At 67.1% G+C, this 20,495-nt stretch overlaps 4 protein-coding genes across 5 annotated transcripts in view; all 4 read left to right on the forward strand.

Moving 5' to 3' along the window:
• Positions 1-323: 323 nt before the first annotated feature.
• On the forward strand, positions 324-3,266 carry HAX1 (HCLS1 associated protein X-1). Of its 2 annotated transcripts, none has more exons than XM_080361205.1 (7): positions 324-412; positions 495-709; positions 798-925; positions 1,617-1,662; positions 1,738-1,853; positions 2,680-2,830; positions 2,913-3,266. In XM_080361205.1, exons 1-7 carry the CDS (start codon positions 360-362, stop codon positions 3,029-3,031), a joined length of 828 nt encoding a protein of 275 aa, XP_080217331.1. In that variant the 5' UTR covers positions 324-359; the 3' UTR covers positions 3,032-3,266. The 2 variants fall into 2 exon arrangements, with proteins under 2 accessions (XP_080217331.1, XP_080217332.1); XM_080361206.1 differs by having other exon boundaries at positions 495-550.
• Positions 3,267-5,006: 1,740 nt separating this feature from the next.
• On the forward strand, positions 5,007-14,853 carry ATP8B2 (ATPase phospholipid transporting 8B2; the record flags this gene model as incomplete). Its single annotated transcript, XM_080361112.1, has 24 exons — positions 5,007-5,089; positions 6,086-6,191; positions 7,115-7,228; positions 7,328-7,426; positions 7,532-7,593; positions 7,691-7,763; positions 8,043-8,113; positions 8,246-8,325; positions 8,508-8,666; positions 8,741-8,829; positions 8,903-9,099; positions 9,390-9,416; positions 9,686-9,894; positions 10,381-10,424; positions 10,491-10,656; positions 11,430-11,618; positions 12,398-12,513; positions 12,618-12,782; positions 12,861-12,972; positions 13,083-13,188; positions 13,561-13,705; positions 14,214-14,397; positions 14,526-14,749; positions 14,812-14,853. The coding sequence occupies 24 exons, from the start codon at positions 5,007-5,009 to the stop codon at positions 14,851-14,853; spliced, it is 2,862 nt and encodes a 953-aa protein (XP_080217238.1).
• A 14-nt stretch (positions 14,854-14,867) lies between these two features.
• Positions 14,868-16,893, forward strand: LOC308050898 (phospholipid-transporting ATPase ID-like; the record flags this gene model as incomplete). Its single annotated transcript, XM_080361113.1, has 5 exons — positions 14,868-15,098; positions 15,267-15,512; positions 16,212-16,350; positions 16,423-16,553; positions 16,657-16,893. Exons 1-5 carry the CDS (start codon positions 15,081-15,083, stop codon positions 16,891-16,893), a joined length of 771 nt encoding a protein of 256 aa, XP_080217239.1. The 5' UTR covers positions 14,868-15,080.
• A 1,513-nt stretch (positions 16,894-18,406) lies between these two features.
• The window catches only part of IL6R (interleukin 6 receptor), a gene marked incomplete at both ends in the record, with an annotated part of 2,898 nt that continues 809 nt past the window's right edge, over positions 18,407-20,495 (forward strand). Inside the window, 5 exon segments of the mRNA XM_080361114.1 lie at positions 18,407-18,440; positions 19,363-19,614; positions 19,695-19,818; positions 19,893-20,077; positions 20,150-20,310. Of these exon segments, the coding sequence (XP_080217240.1) occupies positions 18,407-18,440; positions 19,363-19,614; positions 19,695-19,818; positions 19,893-20,077; positions 20,150-20,310 (756 nt within the window).

Genomic DNA, 20,495 nt, shown 5'->3' on the forward strand with positions numbered 1-20,495 from the left:
CCGCTGTTATTTTTTGTGCCATCTGGTGCTGCTGGGGGGGTCACATTTGAAGCTGGGGGTGGGAACGGGGACACCGGGTGGCCCCAGAGGCCCCTTGTACCCCTCCTATAGGGAAGGACCCAGCCTGGGGAGAGCACGGGGGGGGTCTGCGGGGCGGGATGTGCCCCCGGGGGCGGGACAACACCCAGGGATCGGGCCCGGTGTCCCAGGATCGGGCCCCGCGTCCCAGGATCGGGCCCCGCGAATCCGCTTTCGCTGCAATTTCCCCGGCGCTTCGCGACACCCGGCGGCGCTTTCCGGCGCCGTTTGCGCCCGCGGCGCTTTACGGCAGGAGGAGGACGGAGGGCGGAGGAGCCGCGATGAGTTTTTACGACGCGTTTCGCGGTTTCTTCGGGTTCCCGGGGCGCGGGAGGTAACGGCAACACCCCTCCGGTGCCCCCCCCGGTGCCCCCCGGTGCCCCCCGCCCCGGTGTCTCAGCGCCGCGGTCCCGCAGGCCCCGGGACCCGCTGTTCGGCGCGGCGTGGGACGAGGAGGACGAGGAGGAGGACGGTGCGGGCCCGGCCGCGGCGCAGCCCCCCCAGGATTTCACCTTCGGCTTCGGCTTCACCCCCGGCGGCTCCCGCGGCGCCTTCCAGGAGCTGTTCCGGGACATGGGGGAGCTCCTGGGGCTCCTCGGGGGCTCCTGGGCCGGGCCCCCCCAGCCCTTCGGTGGGAATGGGAAGGGGCTGCCCCCCAACCTGGGGGTGCGCGGGGTCCCGGGGTCACCCCAGCCTGACCGCCCCCCCCGTGCCCGCAGAGCCCCCCCGGCCGCGCCGCCCGCTGCGGGACTCCATGCTGAAGGAACCGGACGGTCCCGCTCCCGGTGTGGCCCCTGGAGACCCCGAGGGTCCCAGCGACCCCCGGCCCTGGACGCCCTTCCTGGGGGTGGGTGATGCGGGTTTGGCTGTCACGAGGTCACCCGTGTCACCTGTGTCACCTCATGGTGTCACCTGTGTCACCTTGTGTCACTTGTGTCACCCGTGTCACCTCATGTCACCCGTGTCACCTCGTGTCACCCGTGTCACCCGTGTCACCTCGTGTCACCTGTGTCACCTTGTGTCACCTGTGTCACCTCGTGTCACCTGTGTCACCTGTGTCACCTGTGTCACCTCATGGTGTCACCTGTGTCACCTCGTGTCACCTGTGTCACCTTGTGTCACCTGTGTCACCTGTGTCACCTCGTGTCACCTGTGTCACCTTGTGTCACCTGTGTCACCTGTGTCACCTTGTGTCACCTCGTGTCACCTGTGTCACCCGTGTCACCTGTGTCACCTTTTGTCACCTCGTGTCACCCGTGTCACCCGTGTCACCTTTTGTCACCTCGTGTCACCTTGTGTCACCTGTGTTACCTTGTGTCACCTCGTGTCACCCGTGTCACCCGTGTCACCCGTGTCACCTCGTGTCACCCGTGTCACCCGTGTCACGTGTCACCCGTGTCACCCGTGTCACCTTTTGTCACCTCGTGTCACCTGTGTCACCTTGTGTCACCTCGTGTCACCTGTGTCACCTGTGTCACCTTGTGTCACCTTGTGTCACCTCGTGTCACCTTTTGTCACCTCATGGCTTTGCCTTGCAGCTGGACGACGCTCGCCCGGTTCCCCCTGCGCTCAAGGAAGATCAAGGTGGGTGGTGGCGCGGGGACGGGGGTCTCAGTGTCCCCCGCGCCGCTGTCACTGTCACGCGTCTCTCCCGCGCAGACCTGGACTCCCAGGTGTCCTCGGCGGGGCTGGGGACCATCCTGAGACCCAACGAGCCCGAGTCCCGCTCGTACTTCAAGAGCGTGTCTGTCACCAAAGTGACGCTCCCTGACGGGGTGAGTGTCCCCAGTGGGCTGGGGGTGACCTGGGGACGCTATGGTGTCCCTGTCAGGTTTGGGGTGACTTGGGGATGCTGTGTTGTCTCCAGTGGGCTGGGGGACACTGTGGTATCCCCATCAGGTTTGGGGTGACTTGGGGATGCTGTGGTGTCCCCTGCAGACTGGAGGTGACTTAGGGACGCTGTGTTGTCCCCAGTGGGCTGGGGGACACTATGGTGTCCCCATCGGGTTTGGGGTGACTTAGGGACGCTGTGGTGTCCCCAGTGGGCTGGGGGTGACCTGGGTATGCTGTGGTGTCCCCAGCCGGTTGGGGGTGACTTTGGGACACTGTGGTGTCCCCATCAGGTTTAGGGTGACTTGGGGATGCTGTGTTGTGCCCAGCGGGTTGGGGGACACTGTGGTGTCCCTGTTAGGTTTGGGGTGACTTGGGGACGCTGTGGTGTCCCCGGCGGGCTGGGGGTGACCTGGGGACACTGTGTTGTCCCCAGTGGGCTGGGGGACACTGTGGTGTCCCCGTCAGGTTTGGGGTGACTTGGGGACACTGTGGTGTCCCTGTCAGGTTTGGGGTGCCTTGGGGACGCTGTGGTGTCCCCAGCGGGTTTGGGGTGACTTGGGGACACTGTGGTGTCCCCGTCAGGTTTGGGGTGCCTTGGGGACGCTGTGGTGTCCCTGTCAGGTTTGGGGTGACTTGGGGACACTGTGGTGTCCCCGTCAGGTTTGGGGTGCCTTGGGGACGCTGTGGTGTCCCCGGCGGGCTGGGGGTGGCTTGGGGACGCCATGGTGGCGGCGGTGGCGTCCCTGAGGCGGCGGTGCGGCGCGGCAGGCGGTGGAGGAGCGCCGGACGGTGCAGGACAGCCAGGGCCACCGTGAGACCACGGTGACGCGCCGGAGAGGAGACCAGGCCTTCATCACCACCACCAAGGAGGACGGGCAGCACCGCGACTACCGCGAGGAGGTGCTCAACATGGACGACCGTGAGTGTGTGTCCCCTCCATGGGGACGGGGGGCGAACGGGAGGTTTGGGGCGCCCCCTGAGCGGTCCCGCTGCCCTCGCAGGGGAGCTGGCGCAGTTCACGGACTCGTGGCCGCGACAGGACGAGCTCCGCGCCCCCACCCTGAGCGACGCCTCCTCCGCGCTCCGCACCTTCTTCCGCCGCTGGTTCTCCAGCTGGTAGCTGTGCCCCCCCCGGGACGAGCACCCCGAATGTGTGAGGTGTGGGGGGACCCCACGTTTTGCTGAGGCGCTGGGATGGATTCCGCTCCGTCCGGGGCGGTGGGGGGAGCAGCAGCCTCTTCCCCCCCGCCCTGTTTTCATTGCAGATGGGGCGGATGCTGCGTGGAGCCGCTGCCCAGGCTGGGGGGGCCCGTGGGGTCATTTGTGTGTGTGTACAAAGAAATAAAGTTTATTTATGCTAACCTGCCGGGCTCCTTCAGGCCGGGACCCCCCGTTTGGGGCCACGGCCCCCCCTCCACGCACCTGCCTGTGCTGACACCCCGAGCCGCGCTCGGCCCGTCCTGGAGCCGCTCCGAGGGCTCTTGGTTAGCGCTGCAGCGGCTGGACGGGAGCAGGCGGAGGAAATTGGGGATCCCGGGGGTAACACGGCAGCGCTGGCTCAGCTGAGCGGGGTCCGGGTTCCCCGAGGCCACGGGGGGGCCCTGGGGGCTCCTGTGGGGGACACTCCCGTCCCTGTCCCCACGCGGGACTCTGCTCTGGTGCTGATTGAAGCCAGAGAACCACAGAACCATTTGGGATGGAAAAGAGCTTTAAAATCATCGACTCCGAGCGTTCCCCCCCCGGCACTAAACACATCCCTGAGAACCTCACCTGTGTGTTAACCCCCCAGGGATGGCGACTCCAGCACTGCCCTGGGCAGCCTGTTCCAACACCCACAGCCCTTTGGGGAGAAATCACCCCAAATTTCCACCCTCCCCCTCCCCTGGTGCAACTTGCGGCCGTTTCCTCTGCTCCTGGCGCTTGTTCCCGACCCCCCCGGCTCCAGCGTCCGTTCAGGCCCCTCCTGCACCCGTGAGCGGGACCGTCACCCCGGGGCTGCCCCTGGTCCCCCAGGACCCCCGGAGCTGCTCCTGATGCCCCCAGGACTGTCCCTGACCCCCAAGACCCCCCTGGGACCCCCCACACCAGGCTCCCCACACCCCCGGGGTTGTTACACTGGGGCCCCCCCGGGGCTGCCCCTGATACCCCCCTGGCTCCCTGGGAGCCCCCGGGGCTGCTCCTGTGACCCCCAAGACCCTCTGATACACCCCCAGTGCTGCCCCTGATACCCCCTGGGACCCCCTGCTCCCCACGACCCCCCAGGGCTGCCCCTGAGACCCCCCGGGACTATCCCTGACCCCCAGGACCCCCCGATCCCCCCCCGGTGCTGCCCCTGATACCCCCGGGGCTGCCCAGGACCCCCATGGTTGTTACACTGGGATCCCCCCGGGGCTGTCCCTGAACCCCCAAGACCCCCCCGGTACTCCCCCCGGTGCTGCCTCTGGGACCCTCTGGGACCCCCTGCTCTCCACGACCCCCCAGGACTGTCCCTGACCCCCAAGACTCCCTTTGGCCCCCCAGGACGTCCCCGGTACCCCCCCGGTGCTGCCCCTGATACCCCCGGTGCTGCCCAGCACCGCCATGGTTGTTACACTGGGACCCCCCTGGGGCTGCCCCTGAACCCCCAAGACCCCCTTTGGCCCCCCAGGACCCCCCGGTGCTGCCCCTGAACCCCCAAGACCCTCTTTGGCCCCCCAGGACTCCCCCGATGCTGCCCCTGGGACCCCCCGCTCCCCACGACCCCCCAGGGCTGCCCCTGATACCCCCGGTGCCGCCCCTGATACCCCCGGTGCCGCCCAGCACCCCCATGGTTGCTACACTGGGCCCCCCCGGTGCTGCCCCTGAACCCCCAGCCCCCGTTTGTTCCCGCAGCCCCCGGGACCCCTCGCTCCCCGCGCCCCCGGGTCCCCGCGTCCCTCCCGCGCGCGCCGGCTCGCTCCCCGCCTCCCGTTCGCCGCCACTTCCGCCGCCGCCCGGCGCCGCCGCGGCCATGGGGCGCTGAGCGGCGGCAGCGGCAGCAGCAGCGGGGCCGCAGCGGCCCCGCCACCGGCCCCGGCCCCGGCCCCCGCTCCCCATGGGCTGCGCGGCCGCGGGCCATGGAGCGGTGCGCGGCCCGCCGGGCCCCGGGTGAGCGGGGGGACCGGGAGGCCCCGGCGGGCCCGGCGCGGCCGTTGTCCCGGTAACGCGGCGGGAGGGCCCGGGCTGGACCCGCAGTCCCGGCCGTGCCCCGGACCGGCCCCGGGGGACCGCGGTGCGGCGGGGGGTGCGGCGCTGGGGGTGCGGGAGCTCTGCGGGTGCACGGGGGGTCTGGGGGTGCAGGGGTTGGGTGCAGGCTTTGGGGTACAGGGTTTGGGGTGCAAGAGTTCTGGGGGTACGGGGGGGTGGGGTGCAGGGTTTGGGGTGCAGGGGTTTTGGGGGTGCAGGGGTTCTGGGGGTACAGGGGAGTGGGGTGCAGGGTTTGGGGTGCAGGGTTTGGGTGCAGGGGTTTGGGGTGCAGGGTTTGGGGTGCAGGGGTTTTGGGGGTGCAGGGGTTCTGGGGATGCAGGGAGTTGGGGTGCAGGGTTTGGGGTGCAGGGTTTGGGTGCAGGGGTTTGGGATGCAGGGTTTGGGGTGCAGGGGTTTTGGAGGTGCAGGGGTTCTGGGGGTACAGGGGTTCAGGGGATGCAGGGAGTTGGGGTGCAGGGCTTGGGGTGCAGGGTTTGGAGTACAGGGGTTTTGGGGGTGCAGGGGGTTTGGGGTGCAGGGTTCAGGGTTTTGGGGTGCAGGGTTCTGGGGGTGCAGGGTTTGGATGCAGGGCTTGGGGTGCAGGTTTAGGGGTGCAAGTTTAAGGGTGCAGGGTTTGGGGTGCAGGTTTAGGGGTACAAGGTTTGGGATCAGGTTTAGGGGTGCAGGTTTGGGGTCAGGTTTAGGGGTGCAGGTTTGGTGTCAGGTTTGGGGTGCAGGTTTGGGGTCATGTTTGGGGTCAGGTTTGGGGTGCAGGTTTCGGGGTGCAGGTTTGGGGTGCAGGTTTGGGGGTGCAGGTTTGGGCGCAGGTTTAGGGTACAGGTTTAGGGGTGCAGGTTTGGGGTCAGGTTTGGGGCGCAGGTTTCGGGGTGCAGGTTCGGGGTCATGTTTGGGGTCAGGTTTGGGGTGCAGGTTTCGGGGTGCAGGTTTGGGCGCAGGTTTGGGGGTGCAGGTTCAGGGTCAGGTTTGGGGCGCGGGCTGACGGGCGCTGTGCCGCAGAGGAGGAGCGGCGGGTGCGAGCCAACGCGCGGGAGTACAACGAGAAGTTCCAGTACGCGGTGAGTGGGGGGGCCAGCCCAGCCCCCCATCCCCCCCGGGCAGGGTTTGGAGGGACCCCACACAGCCCCGCGTCACCCCCGGGTCAGCGGAGCTGGAACCGGCTGCTTGGCCCTGAGACAACGGTGCTGATGGGGGGGGCACACGCAGCCCCCCCATTGACACCCCCAGCCCCCCATTGACACCCCCATTCCCCCCCATTGACACCCCCAGCTCCCCCCATTGACACCCCCAGCTCCCCATTGACACCCCCATTCCCCCCCATTGACACCCCCAGCCCCCCATTGACACCCCCAGCTCCCCCCATTGACACCCCCAGCTCCCCATTGACACCCCCATTCCCCCCCATTGACACCCCCAGCCCCCCATTGACACCCCCAGCTCCCCCCATTGACACCCCCAGCTCCCCATTGACACCCCCATTCCCCCCCATTGACACCCCCAGCCCCCCATTGACACCCCCAGCTCCCCCCATTGACACCCCCAGCCCCTCATTGACACCTCCAACCCCCCAAATTGGCACCCCCAGCCCCCCCATTGACACCCCCAGCTCCCCCCATTGACACCCCCAGCCCCCCCCATTGACACCCCCAGCCCCCCCCCTTGACACCCCCAGCTCCCCCCATTGACACCCCCAGCTCCGCCTGCACCCTGACGAGCTTCTGATTAATTAACGAGCTTCTGGAGGGGCAGCGCTCACCTTGGTCTCCCCCTTCCCCACTGAGGTTATTTCTGGCTGGGGGGGGACACGGGGTCTGGGGTCACCCCTTGTGGGACACTGGGTGGTGTCCCTGTCACAAACTGGGGACCGAGGGGACGGAACCGGCTCTCGAGGGGGTCTGGGCTCCCAAACTGGGGGGGCGGTGATCGATGCTGGGGGGTCGCGGGGCCCCGGTGGCTCCTGACCCCCCCGTCTCGTCCCCAGAGCAACTGCATCAAGACCTCCAAGTACAACATCGTCACCTTCCTGCCCGTCAACCTCTTCGAGCAGTTCCAGGAAGTGGCCAACACCTATTTCCTCTTCCTCCTCATCCTGCAGGTAATTCTGGGGGGGCAAACGGGGCCCCCCCACCCTGCTGTTCCCTCCCCGAGCTCGGTGGGGTCTGGGGTCCCCTGTGACCCCCGTCCCCGTCCCCAGCTGATCCCCCAGATCTCCTCGCTCTCCTGGTTCACCACCATCGTGCCTTTGGTTCTTGTCTTAACCATCACCGCCGTCAAAGACGCCACCGACGACTATGTGAGCGGCCCCCGCGTGTCCCTGTCCCCGGGGGGGGGGCTGCAGGACACGGGGACACTGGGGACAGGGGACCCCGTTGCGCTTGACACTTGTTTTTTCCCCCAGTTCCGCCATAAAAGCGACAACCAGGTGAACAACCGTCAGTCTCAGGTGCTGATCGGCGGAGTGTGAGTGTCACGGGGAGGGGACGCGGTGACACGGGGACGTGGGGACGCAGGACGGGCGGCGGCAGCGGCTCCCGCCATGTCCCCCGTGTCCCCACAGGCTGCGGCAGGAGCAGTGGATGAACGTCCGCGTCGGGGACATCATCAAGCTGGAGAACAACCAGTTCGTGGCGGTGAGCGCGGCGCCGCGGCGGGTCCGGCAGCACCGCGGCGGGTCCGGCAGCACCGCGGGGCGCTGCCAGCGCTCGGCTTTCGGGCTCCACCGTCCCCTCCTCACGCTGGGGAAGAGCTGGAGGCGCTGGAGCGAGATCGGAGATGGACACTTGTCCCCCAGCGCCTTCCCCAGCTCCGCTCCCAAGTGTCCCCAGCCAGGGCTGCTGAGCACGCGTGTCCCCAGAGCCTTGTCCCCAGTGTCCCCTGGTGCCAGCCCGGCCCCCCGTGTCTCCCCGCAGGCTGACCTGCTCCTCCTGTCCAGCAGCGAACCCCACGGCTTGTGCTACATAGAGACATCGGAGCTGGACGGGTGGGTGTCCCCGTGTCCCCCGCGTGACGGGGGACGGCAAGCGGTGACAATGAGAGCAAACACAACTTGGGGAGCATTCGAGCGTCCCCCCTGCCCGGCCGCCGCTCACACCCCGCGCTTCGTTATGTGCAGGGAGACCAACATGAAGGTGCGCCAGGCCATCCCCGTCACCTCGGAGCTGGGGGACACCGGCAAGCTGGCCGGGTTCGACGGTGAGTGCCTGCGATCCATGGGGAGCCCTCGGGGTCCCCACTTTGTCCCCTGGGGTGGGTCCCACCCAGAGACACCAGGACCCTCCGCGCCGTGTCGACGGGGACGGTACTGGGAGCACTGGGGTGGAACTGGGCGCCGGGAGGAGGCGAGTGACAGCTGCACCGCCCCCCCCTTTTCCCAGGTGAAGTGATCTGCGAACCCCCCAACAACAAGCTGGACAAGTTTGGGGGGACGCTGTACTGGAAGGAGAACAAATACCCCCTGAGCAACCAGAACATGCTGCTGCGGGGCTGCGTCCTGCGCAACACCGAGTGGTGCTTCGGCCTCGTCGTCTTCGCAGGTGGGTCGGGACGGTGACGCCGCCCCCCCATAGGGAACGGGGAGCCCCCCCTGACCCCCCGTCTCTCTCCCCAGGGCCCGACACAAAGCTGATGCAGAACAGTGGCCGCACCAAGTTCAAGCGGACGAGCATCGACCGGCTGATGAACACGCTGGTGCTCTGGGTGCGCGGGGGGATCCCGGATGCCCCCCCAGCTCTATCTCGGGGGCTCTGACGTCTCCCCCTCCTCTCCGCAGATTTTCGGGTTCCTGGTGTGCATGGGGGTGATCCTGGCCATCGGCAACGCCATTTGGGAGCACGAGGTGGGCGTCTGCTTCCAGATCTACCTGCCCTGGGACGAGGGGGTGCACAGTGCCTTCTTCTCCGGCTTCCTCTCCTTCTGGTCCTACATCATCATCCTCAACACCGTGGTGCCCATCTCGCTCTACGTGAGGTAGGGGCCGAAGGGCTGGGCGAGGAGGGGGGGGAGGTTAATTTGGGGTGCCCTGCGGGGAGGGGACACAGGGACGGAGCTGTGTGCGCGGGGGGGCGCGGGGCTGCCCTCGGGGATACCCCAAAACCTGCCACCCCACTTGTCCCCCCCCGGCTGCGTCTGTCTGGCTGCTCATCTCTCCCCGCCCTGGCTGCACGCTGGTTATTTTGCTGCCCCCCCGCGCAGCTCCCAGGCTCCCGCACTGTCCCCTTCTCTCTCTCTTTTAATTTCTCTCTCTTTTCGTTCCCCAGCATGGGTTCTGTCACCCTTACCCCGAGGTAAGAACGTGTCGCCCCCACCCCTCCCATTAGCTCATTGCCGGGGGGCCGGGGAGGGGGTTTGGGGGCGCGTAGGTGTGCGAGACGCCCGGCGGGACGTCCCCTCGGTGCCGGGCCCCGTGTCCCCAGCCCCGGCTTGGCTGTCGGTAGGAGCGGGCGCGGGACGGGCGCAGCGTGTCGGGGGGAACCCCGGGGGGTCCGCGGTGGGCGCGCGTGTCCCCGGCGGCGTCACCCGGCCCCGGTGACACCCGGTTGCGTCCCCTTGGCAGCGTGGAGGTGATCCGGCTCGGGCACAGCTACTTCATCAACTGGGACAAGAAGATGTACTGCGCGCAGCGGCGCACGCCGGCCGAGGCGCGGACCACCACCCTCAACGAGGAGCTGGGCCAGGTCGAGTACATCTTCTCCGACAAGACCGGCACCCTCACCCAGAACATCATGGTGTTCAGCAAGTGCTCGGTGAACGGGCACAGCTACGGTGAGCGCCGGGGGCGCGACGCTCCGGCTCCCCCCCGCCGAGGGGCTGCGCTGGTGCGGTTTAACCACGCAGCCGCTCGCTCGTCCCCCAATAGGGGAGAGAATCGCAACTTGGATTGAGATAAACACAGAAAGAGCGAGAAATGCCAGAAAGAGAGGTCCTGACTCTCCTTAAATAATTAGCGTGATGCTAATTGGCTGGAATACTCTGATTGATAAATGCGGGTGTCAGTCCAGCTCTGTCCGTCCATCCCCTTCCTCGCTGCCTCCCCCCTGTGGGCAGAGCTCAGAGTGTCCTTGGCTCTCAGAGCAGAGCAATTAAACACATTAACTGTGCCGGGCTGGTATCTCTTGTTCTCAAACTAAGTCCAAATAACGAGCGATGGAAAAGGAAGGTTTGAGGAGAATTAACTGTTTTTTAGTTAAAGTGGCACGGGCGGGCAGCGTTGGGTCCGTGTCCCCGCTCACTCGTGGCCCCGTTTCGCAGGTGACGTGCAGGACGCGCTGGGTCCCAAGGCGGAGCTGGGAGAGGTAAGGGCAGCGCGGGGGGGGCGCCGGGCGGGGCCGCAGCGGGTGACCCCCCCGTGTCCCCCCCAGAGACCGGAACCCGTGGACTTCTCCTTCAACCCGCTGGCGGACCCGCGGTTCCGGTTCTGGGACCCCAGCCTGCTGGAGGCCGTCAGGCTGGGCGACCCCCACGTGCACGAGTTCTTCCGCCTGCTCTCGCTCTGCCACACCGTCATGTCCGAGGAGAGGAGCCAAGGTGGGCGCTGGGACCCCCCCGCGCTGTCATCCCTGGTGCTGTGACCCCCAGTGTTGTGACCCCCCCAGTGTTGTGACCCCCCCAGTGCTGTGACCCCCCAGTCTTGTGAACGCTCCAGTGTTGTGACCCCCAGCACTGTGTCCCCCCAGCACTGTGACCCCAACAATGTTGTGACCCCCCCAGTGTGGTGACCCCCCCAGTCTTGTGTCCCCCAAGTCTTGTGACCCCCCCAGTCTTGTGACCCCCCTAGTCTTGTGTCCCCCCAGTCTTGTGACCCCCCCAGTCTTTTGATCCCCCCAGTCTTGTGTCCCCCAGTCTTGTGTCTCCCCAGCACTGTGACCCCCCAGTCTTGTGAACACTCCAATGTTGTGACCCCCCAGCACTGTGTCCCCCCAGCGCTGTGACCCCTCCCAGCACTGTGACCCCCCATTGCTATGACACCCCCAGCACTCTGACCCCCCCAGTGTTGTGACCCCCCTAGTCTTGTGTCCCCCCAGTCTTGTGACGCCCCCAGTGCTGTGACCCCCCCAGTCTTGTAAACCCCCCAGTGCTGTGACCCCCCAGCACTGTGACCCCCCAAGTACTATGACCCCCTTGGCACTCTGACCCCCCCAGCACTGTTAACCCCCCAAGTGCTGTGTCCCCCCAGCACTGTGACCCCCCCAGCACTGTGTCCCCCCAATATCGTGACCCCCAGCACTGTGTCCCTCCGCACTGTGACCCCCATCACTGTGACCCCCCCGTGCCCCCCCCGTGCCCCCCGCTGTCCCCAGGGGAGCTGTTCTACAAGGCGCAGTCCCCGGACGAGGGCGCGTTGGTGGCGGCCGCCAGGAACTTCGGCTTCGTGTTCCGGTCCCGCACGCCCAAAACCATCACGGTGCAGGAGCTGGGCCGCGCCGTCACCTACCAGCTGCTGGCCATCCTGGACTTCAACAACGTCCGCAAGCGCATGTCCGTCATCGGTGAGCCGGGAGATGGGGGTCACAGTGGGGCTGGGGGGTCACAGTGGGGCTGGGAGGGTTGCAGTGGGATTTGGAGGGTTACGGTGGGGCTGGGAGGATCACGGTGAGGGTGGGAAGGTCCCCATGGCGCTGGGACGGTCTCTGTGGGGCTGGAGGGGTTGCAGTGGGGCTGGGGGGGGGGTCACAGTGGGGCTGAAGGGGCTGTGGTGGGGCTGGGGTCACGGTGAGGCTGGGAGGGTCCCCATAGGGCTGGGAGGGTCCCCATGGGGCTGGGAGGGACACAGTGGGGCTGGGAGTGACACAGTGGGGCTGGGAGGGTCCCCATGGGGCTGGGAGGGGTCACAGTGTGGCTGGGAGGGTCCCCATAGGGCTGGGAGGGTCCCCCATGGGGCTGGGAGGGTCCCCCATGGGGCTGGGAGGGACACAGTGGGGCTGGGAGGGTCCCCATAGGGCTGGGAGGGTCCCTGTGGGGCTGGGAGGGTCCCCATGGGGCTGGGAGGGACACGGTGAGGCTGGGGGGGTTGCAGTGGGGTTTGGAGGGTCATGGTGGGACTGAGGGGGACATGGTGAGGCTGGGAGGGTCCCCATGGGGCTTGGGGGTCACGGTGGGGCTGGGAGGGTCACGGTGGGGCTGGGGTCTGGGTTCAGTGCTGGGGACCAGCCCCACGCGGGCGGTGACGTGACCACAGACACCTCATGGGGTCAGGATGGGGTGTTGGAGCGGGAACCTCCTCCTGCCCCCCCGAACCCAGCAGCGTGTCCCCGTGCCCCCCCCGCAGTGCGCAGCCCCGAGGGCAAGATCCGGCTGTACTGCAAGGGCGCCGACACCATCCTGCTGGAGCGGCTGCACCCGCTCAGCCAGGACCTGAGCACCGTCACCACCGACCACCTCAACGTGAGCCGGGGGGACGGCAGCGCGGGCGGGGGTCCCGGGGGGGCCGCGGGGGTCCGGGGGCCACCGCCGCGCTCTGCCCCGCGCCCAGCGCCGCGCGCTTGCAGGAATACGCCGGCGAGGGGCTGCGGACGCTGGTGCTGGCGTACAAAGACCTGGAGGAGAGTTACTACGAGGACTGGGCTGAGCGGCTGCGCCGCGCCGGCAGCGTCCCCGAGGCGCGGGAGGATCGCCTGGCTCGGCTCTACGACGAGGTGGAGCACGATATGATGGTACGGGGAGGGCTGGGGGGGGGACGCGGCGGCGGGGCGGCCCTAGTGGAGCTGCCGCCTTTTTGGGTGCCCCCCCAGCTGCTGGGAGCCACGGCCATCGAGGACAAGCTGCAGCAGGGGGTCCCCGAAACCATCGCCATCCTGACGCTGGCCAACATCAAGATCTGGGTGCTGACGGGGGACAAGCAGGGTGAGGTGCTGGTGGGATGTGGGGCTGGATCCCACCTGCCTGGGGGGCAGTGGGGCAGGTGCCGCCCCCACGAGGTGACCCTGGCTCAGCCCCCCGTGTCCCCTCCCCAGAAACAGCCGTGAACATCGGCTACTCCTGCAAGATGCTGACGGACGACATGACCGAGGTGTTCGTGGTGACGGGTCACACTGTGCTGGAGGTGCGAGAGGAGCTCAGGTGAGGCGCGGGGGGTGCAGAAGTGCCCAAAATCGGGGGGCCCTGACTCTCTGAACTGCCTGAAAGGAGCTTGGAGCCGGGGGGGTCGGGCTCTGCTCCCCAGAACAAGCGCCAGGACCAGGGGAAACGGCCTCAAGTTGCACCAGGGGAGGGTGAGGGTGGAAATTTGGGGTGATTTCTCCCCAAAGGGCTGTGGGTGTTGGAACAGGCTGCCCAGGGCAGCGCTGGAGCCGCCATCCCTGGGGGGTTAAACACAGAGATGAGGTTCTCAGGACATGGGGCAGGGACAGGGTGGGGTAACAGTTGGACTCGATTTAAAGCTCTTTTCCAACCCAAACGATCTGATGATTCTCTGATTCTCTTTCTCCGCAGGAAGGCCCGGGAGAAGATGATGGACGCGTCGCACTCCACGGCCAACGGCTTCTCCTACCAGGAGAAACTCTCCTCCTCCAAGCTCACCTCGGTGCTGGAAGCCATCGCGGGCGAGTACGCCCTGGTCATCAACGGGCACAGCCTGGTAGGGACGCTGCGGTGTCAGGTGTGACAGTGACGGCATCCCAGAGTGTCACGGGTTGGAGGGCCCTGGAAAGCTCATCCAGTGCAACCCCCCATGGAGCAGGAACACCCAGCTGAGGTTACACAGGAAGGTGTCCAGGCGGGTTGGAATGTCTGCAGAGAAGGAGACTCCACACCCTCCCTGGGCAGCCTGGGCCAGGCTCTGCCACCCTCACCCCAACAAGTTGCTTCTCATCTGCCAGCGGAACCTCCTGTGTTGCAGTTTGCACCCATTGCCCCTTGTCCTGTCCCTGGTTGTCACCAGCAGAGCCTGGCTCCATCCTCCTGACACTGCCCCTTGCCATCTTGAGCCCCAGCAATGAGTCCCCCCTCAGGCTCCTCTTGTCCAGCTCCAGAGCCCCAGCTCCCTCAGCCTTTCCTCACACGGGAGATGCTCCACTCCCTCCAGCATCTTGGTGACGGGACAGCGGTCCGGCCGTGTCCCCCACCGTCCCCCGCTGTCCCCGCAGGCCCACGCGCTGGAGGCCGACATGGAGGTGGAGTTCCTGGAGACGGCGTGCGCCTGTAAAGCCGTCATCTGCTGCCGCGTGACGCCGCTGCAGAAAGCCCAGGTGGTGGAGCTGGTGAAGAAGTACAAGAAAGCCGTCACCTTGGCCATCGGCGACGGGGCCAACGACGTCAGCATGATCAAGAGTGAGTTTGGGGAGCTCCACGTGCCCCTCGCGCCATCCTGGGGTGTGCGGCGGCCGCTGTCCTTGTCGCTCCGTGTCACCGCCGGTCCCTGGTGCTCCGTCCCGACCCCACGTCTCTTGTCTCCGCAGCCGCCCACATCGGGGTGGGGATCAGCGGGCAGGAGGGCATCCAGGCGGTGCTGGCCTCCGACTACTCCTTCTCCCAGTTCAAATTCCTGCAGCGCCTGCTCCTGGTGCACGGGCGCTGGTCCTACCTGCGCATGTGCAAGTTCCTCTGCTACTTCTTCTACAAGAACTTCGCCTTCACCATGGTCCACTTCTGGTTCGGCTTCTTCTGCGGCTTCTCGGCGCAGGTGAGTGGTCGGGGGGTTCACCCATGGGACCCCCTGCTTGTGGTGGGTCTCAATTGCCTCAGTGGATGTTGGAGCCGGGGGGGTCGGAACAAGCGCCAGGATGAGAGGGAATGGCCGCGAGTTGCGCCAGGGGAGCTTGAGGCTGGAGTTGCCCGTGTGCCGGGGGCGCCGGCGCTGGCTCCGCCGTCCCGCCGGTGACACAGTGGCCGTGCGGGACACGGGGTGGTCACATCCCGTGTCCCCCTGAGCGCCCGGTTCCGCACAGACCGTGTACGACCAGTACTTCATCACGCTCTACAACATCGTCTACACCTCGCTGCCCGTACTCGCCATGGGCGTCTTTGACCAGGTACCGCGGGGGAGCGCCGGGGTCCCGCGTGCGCGGAGCTGTCACCGGCTGCCCGCAGCGAGGTGACAAAGGGCCACCGCGCGTCCTTGTCCCTCCGCGGGCGCTGGCAGAGCCTGGCGCAGCCCCAGCGGTCGGATGGGGGTCCCCAAATCATCCTGTGCCCCCCAGGACGTGCCGGAGCAGCGGAGCATGGAGTACCCCAAGCTCTACGAGCCCGGGCAGCTCAACCTGCTCTTCAACAAGCGCGAGTTCTTCATCTGCATCGCCCAGGGCATCTACACGTCCGTCCTCATGTTCTTCATCCCCTACGGCGTCTTCGCCGACGCCACGCGCGACGACGGCGCCCAGCTGGCCGACTACCAGTCCTTCGCCGTCACCGTCGCCACGTCCCTCGTCATCGTGGTCAGCGTGCAGGTGGGGGACGCTGGCCCCGAGCCGCGGGCATGGCGGAGGGGAAGGGCTGGGTCACATCCTGCCCTGCGCCCGTGCCGGGAGCTTGGTGGCCGTTCTCTGAGCATGGTGGCCATTCTCTGAGCATGGTGGCCATCCCCTGAGCTTGGTGGCCATTCCCTGAGCACGTGGCCATCCCCTGAGCATGGTGGCCATTCTCTGAGGATGGTGGCCTTTTCCTGAGGATGGTGGCCGTTCCCTGAGCACAGTGGCTGTCCCTTAGCATGGTGGCCATCTCTAAGCACGGTGGCCATTTCCTGAGCATGGTGGCTATTCCTTGAGCACAATGGCCATCCCCTGAGAACAGTGGGCCATTCTCTGAGCATGGTGGCCGTCCCTGAGCATGGTGGCTATTCCCTGAGCTTGGTGGCCATTCCCTTGAGCACAGTGCTTGTTCCCTGAGGATGGTGGCCATTCCCTGAGCACAGTGGCCATTCCTTGAGCACAGTGGCTGTCCCTGAGCATGGTGGCCATGCATGTAGCATGGTGGCCATCCCTGAGCACAGTGGCCATCCCCTGAGCACAGTGGCCATTCCTTGAGCACAGTGGCTGTCCCTGAGCATGGTGGCCATGCATGTAGGATGGTGGCCATTCCCTGAGCACGGTGACCATCCCTGAGCACAGTGACCATCCCCTGAGCCTTGTCTGTCCTCTCTCCCCCAGATCGGGCTGGACACAGGTTTCTGGACGGCCATCAACCACTTCTTCATCTGGGGCAGCCTGGCCGCCTACTTCGCCATCCTCTTCGCCATGCACAGCGACGGCCTCTTCCAGATGTTCCCCAACCAGTTCCGCTTCGTGGGTGAGTCCCGGGGGGGTTACCGAGCGACACCCCCCACCCCGGCGGGTGCTGGATTCGCGTCCCCCCCCCCAGGTAACGCGCAGAACACGCTGGCGCAGCCCACGGTCTGGCTGACCATCGCCCTCACCACCGTCGTCTGCATCATGCCCGTCGTGGCCTTTCGCTTCCTCAAGCTGGACCTGAAGCCAGAACTGTCCGATACGGTGAGACCGCGGTGGGGGGACACACACAGGGCGCCCGTCCCCGGCGGGCGGGATGTTCCTGACGCCGTCGCCGCGGTTCCTGACGCCGTCCCCGCGTCCCCAGGTGCGCTACACCCAGCTGGTCCGCAAGAAGCAGAAGACGCAGCACCGGTGCATGCGGCGCGTGGGGCGCGCGGGGTCGCGCCGCTCCGGCTACGCCTTCTCGCACCAGGAGGGATTCGGCGAGCTCATCATGTCCCCAGGAGGGATTCGGCGAGCTCATCATGTCCGGGAAGAACATGCGGCTCAGCTCCCTGGCGCTCGCCGGCTTCAGCACCCGGCCCAGCGCCGGCTGGATTGAGACCCTGCGCAAGAAAAAAGGGCAGCGACGCCGGCAGCCCCGACAAGGCGCTCAAGGTGTGAAATCGCAGCCTTGCCCCCCCCGCACCGCGGGACGCTGGGGATTGTTGCGGTGTAACCAAAAATATACCGGACGGACAGACGGATGGACGCTGCGTCCCCCCCCACACACATAGTATTCACCTCCACGGAGCGCCAAACCCCCCCGTCACGCGAATGTATCGTGCCCAGAGCCACTGGCGCGGGGGTCCCGGGGGGGCGATGACAGCGCACCCCCCCTCAACTCCCCCCCCCCCCCCTGTCCTTTTTTTATATAAAAAGAAGAAAAGAACAAAAAAAGCCACAAACCAGTAAAAAAAAAAGGGAAGGAAAAGTGCTCCAAGTGGACAGAGCGACTCGTTTCTCGGGGGGGGGTGGGGGCAGGGGTGTCGTTGTCCCCTTGTCACTTGCCCCTGGTGTGTGTTCCAGCGCTGGGGGGGGGAAAGGGGAAGCGATTCTGGCTCCTTCCTGATTTTTGCGGGTTCACGGGTGCTGAGATTCGGTGCCATGCCCGGGGGGGGGCGCAACCGCTGCTTCCTCCTCCTCCTCCTCCTCGGAGCCTTTTTGGGGGGGGACATTGTACCCCTCTCTCTCCTTGATACCAAAGAGGAGCTGGAGTGGGTGTTTTGGGGGGTTATTTTGTGTTGGGGGGGACGGGGGGTGTCTTAGTTGATGATGAGTTTCTATATGGTGGGGTTGTAGCGTTTGGTGGGTCCGTAGAGAAACAAGCACAACAGCAACAAAACAGAACAACCCTCCAAACTAAAAACAATCGAAAAGCCACAACAACAAATAACCCCCCAAAAAACAAACAGAACCTCCCCCCCCCAAAAAAAAAAAAACCATGAAAAACCACACAAAACGCCCCCAAACAAACATAATTTTAAAGGGAAAACAACAGTTTTTTTATAAACCTTTATTTTTATAAACAATATTCTGAACAGTTTCTGCCCGTCCTGTGTCCGCCGGGGGCGGGTCCGGGAACACCGGGGGACACCGGGAGGGGCGGTACTGTGTTGCCCCCGCCCCTCCCGGGCGCACGTGCTGCCCGCGGAGAGCCGCCCCCGCCCGCACCCCCCCCACCCCCCCCGTCCCGTCCCGGTTTCAACAACCGCGGGCACCGGCCCCGCCGATGTTTTCCTGGCCGGGGCCGGCGCCATGGCGCGGCCTCTCCTGCTCCTGCTCCTCCTGCTCCTCCTCCTCACCTTCCTCCTCCTCGCCGCCGGCCGTCTCCCCAGCGGCCCCTGCGGCCCCGCGGGGTGAGTGAGCGAGAGCGGGCCGGGACCACCGGGACCCGGCGGGTGGCGCTGGGACCCCGCGGTGCGGGACATGGACGCGGCCGGGCGGTGTTGGGACCCCGCGGGGTGCGGGAGGGGGCGCTGGGACCCCGCGGGTGCGGGACATGGACGCGGCCGGGCGGTGTTGGGACCCCGCGAGTGTGGGAGGGGGGCGCTGGGACCCCGCGGGTGCGGGACATGGACGCGGCCGGGCGGTGTTGGGACCCCGCGGGTGCGGGAGGGGGGCGCTGGGACCCCACGGGTGCGGGGACATGGACGCGGCCGGGCGGTGTTGGGACCCCGCGGGTGCGGGAGGGGGGCGCTGGGATCCCGCGGGTGCGGGACATGGGGACACAGACAGACAGACAGACAGACAGACACGCGGGTCCGTGCCCGGCCCGCGGAGCTCGTGGGGGGCACCGGCTGGGTGCTGGGAGCTGGGTGCTCGGGACTGGGTGGGTGCTGGACGCTCTGTACTGGGCGCTGGGTGTTTTGGACTGGGTGGGTGCTGGGTGCTCGGTACTTGGACGCTCTGTACTGGGCGCTGGGTGTTTTGGACTGGAAAGTGAGCGCTCTGTACTGGGAGGGTGCACAGGGGTGGGTTCTGTGTGCTGGGTGCTCGGTACTGGGTGCTGTGTACTGGGAACTGGGTGCTGTGTACTGGGTGTGCTCTGCGCTGCACTGGTGCTGGTGCTGGGTGCTGGGCGCTGGGTGCTGGTGCGTTCCCGGCAGCAGGAGCCGCTGGGAACGGGCAGGTCCGTGCTGGCTCTTGACCTTTGCAGCCGGGAGGGTGCCCGGGGGGGCCGGATCGCTGCCCTGGGCGCGTTCCTGGCGCGGTGCCCCCGGCCAGAGCTGCCCGCTTAACCCTTCCCGCACCAGGACCCCCAGGATCCCCCCGGGACCCCCAGCTTGTGGTTCTCCCACCTCCCCGCTCCCCTGTGCTGGGGGCGCCGGGGGGGTCCATTCCCACCCCCCTGCAGAACCGCTGACTCAGCAGGTGCCGCCGCTCGCTCCGTCTCGCTGCCTCCTGCAAATATTGACATGGAGCGGGAGCAGATGGCGCCGTGTGTGTCCCCCACTTGGGACACCTGTGCTCTTGTCTCCATTGCCTGACCCCCACCTTTTTGCCCCCCCCCCCCCCCCCCCCCCCCCAGGGCTCTCACGGAACACGGTGCTGGGCCGCCCGGGAGCCAACATCACCTTGACCTGCCAGGACGAGGGACCGGCCAACGTCACCGTCACCTGGCGGCGGGAGGAGCGGGGCCCGGCGGCGCGGGGGGGGCACAGCCGGCAGCTGCCGGACGGCAACGCGCTGCTCCTGCGGCGCCTGCGCCACGAGGACTCGGGGCGATACGTTTGCTCCGGGGGGGGCCGCCCGCTGCGCTCCCTGCAGCTGCTGGTGGAAGGTGGGTGCTCCCCGGGCCCCCCCCCTGCATCCCCAGCGCCCCCCGCACCCCCCCGCACCCACACCCCCCCTGCCTTGCAGAGCCCCCCGAGCCCCCCCGCGTGTCCTGCTACCGCCGGAGCCACGACAAGGACGTGCTGTGCGAGTGGCCGCTGCGGGCGCAGCCGTCGCCGGGGACGCGGGCGATGCTGTGGGTGAAGCGCAGGTGGGCGCCCGGCGTCACCGCGACCCCCCCCCCACCAAACCGTTTCCCCCCGTGTCACGGCCGCGTCCCCGCAGGTTCGCGGCCGAGGACGCGGCGCCGCAGCGGTGCCGCTACTTTGCCAGGGCGCGCAAGTTCGTCTGCCGGGTGAAGGTGCCGCCCGGCGCCGAGGACACCAAACCGCTCGTGGTGTCCACGTGTGTCACCAACGGCGCCGGCGCCGCGGCCGGCGAGGACAGGATCATCACGCTCAGCGGTGTCCGTGAGTGCCGCTCCTAATGGGGGGGGCAGCTTGGCCGGTGCTGGGCTCTGACCCCCCCCAATTCCCCGGCAGTGAAGCCTGACCCCCCCATCAACGTGACGGTGACGCCGCTGGAGATGTCACCGCAGCGGCTGCGCGTCACCTGGTCCTACCCCCGCTCCTGGGACCCCCGGTTCTACTGGCTCCGCTTCCAAATCCGCTACCGCCCCGAGCCCGCCCGGACCTTCACGGAGGTGAGACACCCCCCCCATCCCATCTCACACCCTCCACCCCACCCCATCCCATCCCATCTCATCCCACCCACCCATCCCCACCCCACCCACCCCTCCACCCACCCCTCCCACCCACCCCACCCCCACCACCCCCATCCCACCACCCCCATCCCACCCCCTCCCACCCACTCCACACCCCCACCTAT

Source organism: Nesoenas mayeri (assembly GCF_963082525.1).
Source record: "Nesoenas mayeri genome assembly, chromosome: 30".
NCBI lineage: Eukaryota > Metazoa > Chordata > Aves > Columbiformes > Columbidae > Nesoenas > Nesoenas mayeri.

Coding starts and splice junctions, on each gene's coding strand:
- HAX1 (XM_080361205.1), top strand. CDS start 360: ATGAGTTTTTACGACGCGTTTCGCGGTTTCTTCGGGTTCCCGGGGCGC. Junction 413..494: donor GGGTTCCCGGGGCGCGGGAG/GTAACGGCAACA, acceptor GCGGTCCCGCAG/GCCCCGGGACCCGCTGTTCG. Junction 710..797: donor CGGGCCCCCCCAGCCCTTCG/GTGGGAATGGGA, acceptor CCGTGCCCGCAG/AGCCCCCCCGGCCGCGCCGC.